This window comes from Mercenaria mercenaria, chromosome 6 (genome assembly GCF_021730395.1).
Source record: "Mercenaria mercenaria strain notata chromosome 6, MADL_Memer_1, whole genome shotgun sequence".
Lineage (NCBI taxonomy): Eukaryota > Metazoa > Mollusca > Bivalvia > Venerida > Veneridae > Mercenaria > Mercenaria mercenaria.
The window spans coordinates 29,828,093-29,839,066 of record NC_069366.1 but is presented as its reverse complement, the minus strand read 5'-3'; the positions used below and the strand labels follow the sequence as shown (position 1 = coordinate 29,839,066).

Sequence of the window (10,974 nt, the reverse complement as noted above, 5' to 3'; positions counted from 1 at the left end):
ATTTTAGGGCATGCGGTTTGCAGGGGCTTTACTCTGTTCAAAGCTTAACAGTTGATCCTGCTCTGCAGTTCTACTGTAAAGGAAGGCTACGTGGCCAGTTATATAGAGCATGCAGTATTTGCAGAGGTTATACTCTGTTTGAAGCTGAACAGTTGATGCCTCGCTCTATGGTTCCACGATAAAGTTTAAACCTTCAAAATTAAAGATGATCTTCTCACCAAAATACGACAATTAATTTGAAATAGATACACAGCTAGGGTTGTTTCACCCTGACAGTAGGGGGATGCATGTTTGCCTTTATAAATGAGTCATTACGTCCCATTGCATGGGCGGATCCAGTATATTTTTCCAGGAGGGTTCTACATAGGGGAAGGTGCGGAAGTAGATGTCCCCCTCCTGCTGGTGGGGGTACGGTCCAGGAAAATGTTTGTTCTCGGGGTCAACGGAGAGCAATTTTGAGCGTTTTAGAGTAAGAAAAACAACAATTTGAATTCCATCAAAAATGTAATCATCACTTCGAAAATTAGAAATCCAATATTATTTTACAAATTTTCCAATGATATGAAAACGAGCATAGTGGGGGAACGGATGGACAAGGGTGAAAAATCATTATTAGCCTTGACTAAGTTTAAGCCCCTTACCAAAACCTCGGCAAGTTCTAATTAAAGGGATATTAAAAATATAATATAAATCATGTATTGCTATTATCGATGTTGAAGTTTGCCGTTTGATCTCAAAAGTTATGCTTTGTGGGATAGTCTGTTTCACTGATCTGTCTTATCGAATATGTAGTATCTAACGCGTGGAAGAGTCTAGCTTTGTGAGTGTGCATTAAAATTTTTCACAAAAACACGTCCAATTCGTTTAGTTACTGTATCCAATTCGTTTTAAGTTATCTCATTTCGTGTTTTTCCACGAACAGGGGAGGCTACTCTTAATTACTTTACAAAAATGGAGGACAAAATTCCAGTGTCAGAATAATTTTTCTTTGTTCCATTTGTTCTTTTACTGTAATGAAATCATCTGTCAATATGTGACACCTTTAGAAAATTTCCGAGGATGGATTCCGTCCAACAGTTGATGACATCATGCGAGCAGGGCGATGTAGAAACAGCCCAGGCCGTGTTGGACGAGGGTTTAGGAGTTGATACGACTGACGAAAATGAAAATACAGCGCTGATGGTCGCAGCAGGAAATGGTCATGATCAGGTAATTTCGTGTTAAATTTATTTTTTAAAGCAAGTAGCTAGTGATCCAGTAACCAGATGGGGGCCTCCATGGCTAAATGGTTAAGGTCGCTGACTTCAAATCCCTTGCTGCTCATCGATGTGGGTTTTAGCTTCACTTGGGGAATTGAATTCTTCATCTACATCTACATCTAGGGGATACTCCCAACAATCAATTTCTGATCATAACTGGGAGGCAGTGGCTACGATTACGGTACCGTAATCCTAGCCTCCGGTTCTAGGATTACGGAAGTTCCGTATTCCTAGACAACCCTATGAGGATAGGCTAGGATTACGGAAGTATTTTAAGAGGCATAAAGTGTATGTTACTTATTGTTAGGACAGGCATAAATGATGTTGTAAACTTACTTATTTCACTTAATATTTCATGCCTGCCTTATTAATTCGTGTTATCTTTCCACCGTTTTCGGGTTAGTACATGTATATTCTTAATGGCGGCGCGCTGAAATATATTAGAAATAATATGAGTGTCCAAATTAGATTTTAAAAAATATTCTATATTTTGAATTTTATGATTTATAACCATATTGTATGTTATTATCAAGGACAATTTGTGTTGACTTGATGAAAAAAGTATATACAAAACATAGATAATTCTATAATATTTCCGCCCACCGCCATTAAGATTATACTAACCAAAAACGGCCGATCGATAGCATGAAATATTAGTGAAATTAAGTGAAATGAGTAAGTTTACAATGTCATTTATGCATGTCCTAAATTTGATGCCTCTTAAATACTTCCGTAATCCTAGCCTATTCTCATAGGGTTGTCTAGGAATACGGAACTTCCGTAATCCTAGAACCGGAGGCTAGGATTACGGTACCGTAATCGTAGCCACTGCCTAACTGGGAGGTCGGGGCAGTTGTTCATGTGAGGGAGCTGGAAATTCGCCATAATGCCATATGACCTAAAATTGTGTTGGTGTAAGTTAAACCAAAGAACTAAGAAATACACAGAATGGCAACTAGGGATAATTCCGCGTCATCTCGTGTTAGCGCGTTTTCTAACTTCAAAGTGTTTGCTGACTTGATCAACACTTGATCAATCAGGATCAAATCAACAGACGCTTACTGAAGTACAAAACTGGCGGTATGCCAGGTGTGTAATAAACTGAATCCAGTCCATTTTTTTCAACAACAACTGTTGATTTCTCAGACTTCCAATCATAAATTCATTCCTTCCCTGTGCAGAAAGCACAAATAACATTAAAAACGCACCAGTATCATTATAAAAAAAGGATCCAAATGTACTCTTACTTAAAAGCGTTTGCCGACTTGATCAGTCTTGATAACAGACGCTTACAACGAGATCTCATTCAGTTGTCATGGAATGTTGGCGAGATTTGCACTATATGCCTTTCAAGTTGCCGATCTATTTATTTTTATAGCTCTTTGGTTAAACCCAACAAAAGAAAAAGTAACCAGACCTCTGAAACATGGATTGGGCCTACTAGACAGGGTTAGACACTAACTTATTTGAACAAGGTTCCCAAAGGAATCTCTACTTTTTAAATCTGGGGGTCCTCCTAAGGCTTTGGGATCCCTCATAATATGATATATAAAAACAATCACAACAGGTGTCTTATGAGAAGTTACAGTCGTGAACCCAGTGGGATTCGAACCCACAACCTCTGTATTGAGTGGCTAACACATTAACTCCTACAGAAGAATATATCCAAACTGATATCAATTTACATGTTTGCCAATGTCAAGACAAGGTCTCGACTTTGGAGACACTTGTATTTTATAGATATAATCATTGTCAAGTCTATTGTGACAACCACTAAAAATTATAATATCAAAAAAAAAAATTCTTGAAATTCTTGACTTCACTTCATATATTTTAAAATATAAAATCTTAATATAACCTGGCATTTATATTTCCGATGATACAAAATTTATTGTAGTTTCTCTTTGAGGTTTGAAGATATAAAGTGTTAAAGTAAGGGAATTATATTTTTAGGCATAAAATTCTGTTTTGGATTACTTTCACATTGAAATTCATATACAATTTCATTTTGATGTTTGAAAGTTTGATTTATAGTTAATAGACTTATCTTCCGAATCGGAATCGGTAAGTATTTATATAAAAAAAAAACAACCATCAAACTGAATAACACTACAAAAATAACTGATCGTAAAATTTCTGAAAGTGCAAAAAGATCGCTGAGATCGAGACTCGTAACCGACTACAGTATTCTTGTGCTAAAAATTAAAATATTTTTAGATAATATTAAGTAATATTTTGGTGATCAAACGTCGGTACATCATGGGTGACTTCCGCTGCAATTAACTCTTGGGGTGTCATAAAATATTTGGAAGCCGCGGTCCTTCTGTTTTGATTAACACTTCCCATTATGTAAGGCAAAGAGCTATGAAAATAAATATATTTTATACTTCTTTGTGTAAGGCCATAAATTCCAAGCCATCGTAAACACAAATTATTGTTCAGGGGAAATCTGCATGTATCACGCGTGACCTTCATGACCTAACACATTTAAAAATACTTAGATGTTAAATGGATGTTATTTTTAGAACGAGGAAAGTCCCGCGAACCGGCCAGTTGCAAGCAGTTTTCTCAGTAATTTTCCATGACGTAGCGTGGTGCACATGTAGGAAAAAACCCCGGTGTCTTTCTTTGAAAAGTACCCGATATATTTAATTAGTAACCACATGATCTTGTACGTAAATAATGATGACGAAAGCCCATATTTTGAGTTAGTAAACATCCGGAATTTGTTTCTTTAGGAAAAGAACGAAAATAAAGCGATTGATTATGAGACACAGGATAAAACGATTCTGTTAAAATGGCCGTTAATCGGTATTATACGTTTCTATCGGGTAACCGATAGACACGGGTCAATACGTTTCTGTTTGGTAATCGATAGATACGGTGATAAACGTATCGATGTGGGAAAGGGTTAAACTATTTTTCAAACAGGTATTTATCTTTTACTTTTTGGATATCATTGACCAAACAAATAGGTATCCAGCCGGAATCCCAGCTTTTAGAAGTTGGTGTTCCTCCTCAAAATTTGGGATCCTCAGGCCCCCGGGACACCGTTAGTGTCGAACCCTGCTAGAATACTAGATGATCAGGTCTAGGATCATTTTCGTCGTTTTTACAGACATTCTGTTGTACATGGCGGATATTTAATATTGCCCCAAAACATTTACCAATTATACTATCAGTCTCTGCATGATGTAGACTGGGACCATAGGGCGTCTTTTAATATTTGGACGTTCAACATGGCCCTGTGTCAAGTTTAATTGAATGACAGCCGTATGCCTAGCAAATATTTCAAACTTATTTTATTTAAAGTGTAATGTAGGAAAACCTTCAAACACGTGACATATTGGTTTACCGTAATTAAAACTGCACCACCAACCACTTCCCCAACGCATTACACAGACTCTTCTAGTGTAAATTGCTGTAATTGAATGAAATATGAACAATAAACACTGAATAAATATTTAAATCAGTTAAACATGCTTAGACGAAAACAATTATACATTTAACCTATGGCACTAGTAAAAATCTGTGGCCATTATTTAACACATGGGTACCTCCGAATGCATGTGGACTAGCTTTTTAAACTGCTTTAATATGAAATAACTTTTAAGTAAATTACAACCAGTACATACTGGTTACATCCATCGATTAATAACTTAAATCTACCTAACAGACAAAATACACTTTCCATAACAGGAATACACCTGTAATATTTTAATTAAAGGTATTTTTGAAGGGTTTTTGATATGAATCAATCATATACAACATAAATAATTAATTTGCGGAATGAAAATAAAATATGTTTATAATCATATGCACACAACGTAGACAACAAAAGTACAATTTGACAGTTGGCGGTAAATAAGCCGATTGTAACACTGTCTGTGACAACGTTCCGTGACTATACCGTTGTCAATTTTGCCTCCAGCGTGATCAAAACAGGTAAAAGGTAATTATAGGCTAGTTATATTTACAGGTGATAAAATGTATACATGAAAATTTATATATTGAAATTATAACCTGGCGCTAAGATATTTAAGCCGGTGCAGCGCCCGGCCGAAAGGGCCTGTGGAAGACCCTGTGCTATGTTCAAATTCAGGTCTTTACACCTCTAGGACCTCTTGGTCTTTAGTCCAAAATTTTCAATGAAATTGTCATTGCTGTTGATTTGGGTTTAAATGCTGATTTGGTTGTGAATCTGATTATTGCTCGCCGAACTTCAATCTCGTGAATTAACTATTTATGTTATATATGATTGAATTCTGTCATAAACCCCAATAAAAAAGCACTTATTATAAAAATCAGGGAGTATTTTGGTTACGGAAACTTTCTGAGCATTTGCCAAATTTCAGTCTCATGTAAAACTGTTTTGCACAAACATATTTTATTTTCATTCCGCAAATTAATTATTTATGTTGTATATGATTGATTCATATCAAAAACCCTTCAAAAATACCTTTAATTAAAATATTACAGGTGTATTCCTGTTATGGAAAGTGTATTTTGTCTGTTAGGTAGATTTAAGTTAAATGTGTGACCCCTCGATATAGTTTAAAGGTGGCCTGGCGGACACGCTCTGCAAAACTCATGTAGTCTGACAGGATTTTCTGGTAGCACCAGGGCTCTGGACATAGTATATCTAAAACCCTGGATATTCATATTAACAGGAAATGATCGCAAAGTGTTACAATAGTATTGTAATCACTCACTGTCGGACAATCCGGTGTCTGTCTGTCTGTATTCATTTATATAAATTTCTTTTTGACTAGGCTTTTTAAAATCAAGCTGTGTGAGTTCTGTCCTCCATCAGCTTTTTTATGCCCCCTTCGAAGAAAGAGGGGTATATTGTTTGCAGATGTCAGTAGGTCGGTCCGCCCGTCCAGATGTAGATCAATCCGTTTCTGGATGATTACTCAAGAACACTTAGGCATAGGGTTATGAGAGTTGATAGAGAGGTGGGTCATAACCAGCAGATGACCTCCATTGATTTTGAGATCAGTAGGTGACAGTGACCCAGAACAGTTACTGTCAAAGGGTTTCCGGATGATAATTCAAGAACGCTTAATGAGCCTAGGATCATGAAAATTGACAGAGAGGTTGGTTATGACCAGCGGATGATCCCTATTGGTTTTGAGATCAGTAGGTCAAAAGTCATGGTCAAATTTGATCCGGTACAATTAAACGGTTTCGGAATGATAACTCAAGAATACTTGGGCCTAGGAACATGAAACTTGATAGGGAAGTTGGTCAGCGGATTACCCGTATTGATTTTGAGATCAGTAGGTCAAAGGTCACGGTGACTAGGAACTATTAAATGGATTTTGCATGATAACACAAGAACGCTTGGGCCTAGGATCATGAAAGTTCTTAGGCAGGTTGGTCATGACCTGCAGATGATCTCTATAGGTTTTTAGAAAAGTAGGTCAAAGGTCAAGGTTACAGTGACCTGGAACAGTTAAACAGTTTCTGGACAAGAACTTGAGAATGCTTGGGCCTAGGATCACGTAACTTGATAGGGAGGTTGATCATGATCAGCAGATGACCCCTATTGATGTTGAGGTCAAAGGTCAAGTAACAGTAATCCAGAATAAGGATTTCCGGATGATAACTCAAGAACACTTTGGTCTAGGATCATGCAAGTTGATAGGGAGGTTGGTTATATTTAGTAGATGACCCTGTTGATTTTGGGTATGTAGGCCAATGGTCAAGGTCACATTGACCTGGAAAAAGTTAAACCATTTCTAGACGATAACTTGCATAGGATCAAGAAAACTAATAGGGAGGTTGATCATGACTGCTATGGATTTTGAGATCAGCAAGTCAAAGGTCAAGGTCACATTGACCCAAAATAGTAGAACTTTAGTATACAGTGACTAAATAATTTCTTTTCCTTGTGCAATTACTGGATGCATCAAGGGGGGCATTTTGTGTTCTACGAGCTCTGGTTTTCGTTGAGTTAAACAGTAAAATGTTGATGTTTTAAATAAGACTGTAATATATATGGTGATCGAAATGGTGTTATTTCAGGTTGTAAGACTATTATTGATGCGAGGAGCAGCAGTTGACAAGACTAACTTGTACGGCTGGACACCAGTTATGCAGGCAGCCCGGCATGGTCATGCAAACATCGTTTCCTTACTGCTTCAACATCAGGTTGATATTAATGCTACAAACAGTTTCGGGGCCTCGGCGCTGACTCTGGCTGCTCGTGGAGGTCATCTACAGGTCGTTAGACTCTTAGTTGAAGCAGGCATTGATATAAATGGGTCTAGTCAGTGTGAGTACACTCCCCTTATGACGGCAGCTCAACAGGGACACGATGCTGTGTTGAGGTTGCTACTTGACCGAGGCTGTGATGTGAATTACCGGACACCTTCAACAGGCATAACGCCGCTCATGTTGGCCTCCTTGAATGGTCACATGACCACTGCACAGATTCTGATTGAGAGAGGTGGTGACCCGAACATAACTACAGTGTTAGATCACACAGCTCTTGCTATAGCTGCAATCAGAGGCAAGCGGGAAGTGCGAGGATTCTTAGAGAGAAAAACAACCAACAAACCCATCACAGGTAAGCTCAGCTGAAATGTTTGGGTGCTGCTTTGTGAAAACCAACATTTGGGCTTTGCGTCCAGCAAGGGTCTAGATCAGTTTATGCCCAAACTGTTTGTTATCCCCGCATACATGCTGTTTATTATCGGTTTTAGTTGTTGTATTCAACTGACTGAACAGTATGGATTCAGATCAGACTATAGCCCGCATACTTAGCTCAGTAGGGAGAGCGTTGGTCTACTGATCACGGGGTCATGTGTTTGATCCCCGGGCGGGGTGTTTGTTCTCCATGACGATTTGATAAAAGACATTGTGTCTGAAATCATTCGTCCTCCACCTCTGATAATTCATGTGGAGAAGTTGGCATTTCTTGGGAAGAACAAGTTTGTACTGGTACAGAATCCAGGAACACTAGCAGGAACTGCAGACCGTACATGACTGAAATACTATTGAAAAACAGCGTTAAACCCAAAAAGAAACAAATCAGATCAAACTACACAAACATGCAGGCTAGTCTGGAGTCATACTAGAGCCTAGAGGCACAGACCTAACTTTATATTTGTATGGGAATATATTGTAAAATCATCAATATTGGTGGGTGACTAATTTTCATGTTTGCATTTGTCCATGAAATTGAATTTAAATGAATATTTAATTCCCTATAGAATCTGATGTACTGTGAAATCATTTAAATTCGCTGGTATGAAATTTTGCGCAACTGTGAAAAAGGACTGTTTCATGTGGGCTTTAATTCGCACATTTTCAATTTTAGAAATAAAAAAATAAAATTAAAAAATAACAATAGCACTGTCTTGAATGCGCGCATCGGTCCCAGTGCGAAATACACGAAAATTTGTCCTACACAAATATAAATGATTTAACAGTATTTTCTCTTCTTTTTATACGCCCGTTTGAAAAACGGGACGTATAATGGGAACGCCCCTGGCAGGCAGGCGGGGGGGGCGGCGTCCACAGACCTTGTCCGGAGCATATCTTCTACATGCATGGAGGGATTTTGATGAAACTTGGCACAGTTGTTTACCATCATGAGACGGAGTGTCATGCGCAAGAACCAGGTCCCTAGGTCTAAGGTCAAGGTCACACTTAGAGGTCAAAGGTCAAATTCAAGTATGACTTTGTCCGGAGCATATCTTCTTCATGCATAGAGGGATTTTGATGAAATTTGGCACAATTGTTTATCATCATGAGACGGAGTGTCATGCGCAAGAACCAGGTCCCTAGGTCTAAGGTCAAGGTCACACTTAGAGGTCAAAGGATACAAGAATGAAAACTTTGTCCGGAGCATATCTTCTTCATGCATAGAGGGATTTTGATGAAAGTTGGCACAATTGTTCATCATCATGAGACGGAGTGTCATGCGCAAGAACCAGGTCCCTAGGTCTAAGGTCAAGGTCACACTTAGCGGTCAAAGGATACAAGAAAGAAAACTTTGTCCGGAGCATTTCTTCTTCATGCATGGAGGGATTTTGCTATAACTTGGGACAAATGTTCACCACCACAAGACGGAGTGTCATGCGCAAGAACCAGGTCCCTAGGTCTAAGGTCAAGGTCACACTTAGAGGCCAAAGGTCAGATACAAGAATGACTGTCCGAAGCATTTTTTCTTCATGCATAGAGGGATTTTGATGTAACTTGGCACAATTATACACCATCATGAGACAAAGTGTCATGCGCAGTTCCCTTCTTTAGAATTACTTCCCTTAGTTGTTACTATAAATAGCTTATATTGTAACTTTTTCATTACTAGTCGTAGGGAAAAATCGAGACCACTTTTCTGTAGTACAACATGCATGCTACATCCAATTATGAGGTGTATTTTGCCCTATTTTGACCAATCTCTACCTGGTAAAGATTTTTGTGTGGACTTACAATTTTTTTTTTGATTTTTTTTTTTTTTTTTTTTTTTTTTTTTTGTAGATTACCTTCCCTTAGTTGTTACCAGAAATAACTTATATTGTAACTTTTTTATAATTGACCATAGGGAAAAAACAAGACCACTTTTCTGTGGTACAACATAGATGTTACTTTCAAATTTTAGGTGTATTTTAAGGTAACTCTACCTGGCAAGAGTTTTTTTGTGGACTTAGAAAAACAAAAGACTTACAATGATTACTAAACAACCACAAAATTAAAATTCCATTTGGAAATACAGGTGCTAGAGTAAAGAATTTTGCTGTGACGGGCGTATATTGTGACATTCTGGCACTCTTGGTTTTTTTATGAAATAAAAAATTCTCTAATGCATGTAACTATTGGTACATGTAATATGATATGCTCCTTTTTTGAGAGAACTTCTCATAATGCCTTGTTGCAGATTTTAAGCAAATGTTTGGTACCATGTACAAGTATGTTTTGGACTCCTAATAAAAAAGGGAGTGAACATCAGCATTGGCTACAGTAAAATAACAACTGACTTAACAACTTCATGTGCTAATTATGAACAAACATATATAATAAATTTATGTTTGTGTGTTTTTTATATAACATTACATACTTTAAGATCTTTGCAAAAGTTGATAAAATCCAGTATTGATGCATTTTTGAATGCTTGCCATGTAGAAGACGTATTGAATAGAGGTGTATGATTTACATGGACAACTGACATATCATATATCTCTGTCCTGACAGATATCTGGCTTTAGATTTTTGTGGATATTTGATACCTGGGTATTGATAGAATTTATGAATGAACAGAAAGACTAATATTTAACACAGACTTGTCATGAGGTTTTTTGTATGTACAAAAATGCATTATGGCTAAAGACAAAATGGTAACCTTGATTTACTGTACTGTACTGTTTGAGTTGATAAAAAATCCTTCATTAGAATTTGTATTGCATGTACTCCAGTGAGAGTGCAAGGTTTGTTAACAACATCTTTGAGGAGTAAATACAGATATTTTATTTCCAATCAGAAAATTTCTTACTAAATAAACTGGGGACTCAAAAGTGTCCCCAGCCTGGAGGTCACTTCTTTTACATAGATCTTTGTAAGAAAAATATCAGTACAGTGTTTAAAAGTTCCAAAGTATGGGCTCAGAAATGGCCCCACCCAGGGGGTCACTTGTCTTAGGCAGACTTGTACAGGAAAATCATCTGTACATTAAGTAAAAGTTTCGTTTTACAGGGGACAGCAACAT

The 10,974-nt window shown here is 37.5% G+C and overlaps 1 protein-coding gene across 1 annotated transcript in view; it reads left to right on the top strand.

Annotated features, from left to right (window-relative positions):
* Positions 1-931: 931 nt before the first annotated feature.
* The window catches only part of LOC123549288 (ankyrin repeat and SAM domain-containing protein 6-like), a 34,555-nt gene continuing 24,512 nt past the window's right edge, over positions 932-10,974 (top strand). The window contains exons 1-2 of the mRNA XM_053546736.1: positions 932-1,209; positions 7,290-7,833. Coding sequence (XP_053402711.1) covers positions 1,060-1,209; positions 7,290-7,833 — 694 coding nt within the window. The 5' untranslated portion in view covers positions 932-1,059. The remainder of the gene's footprint in view (positions 1,210-7,289; positions 7,834-10,974) is intronic.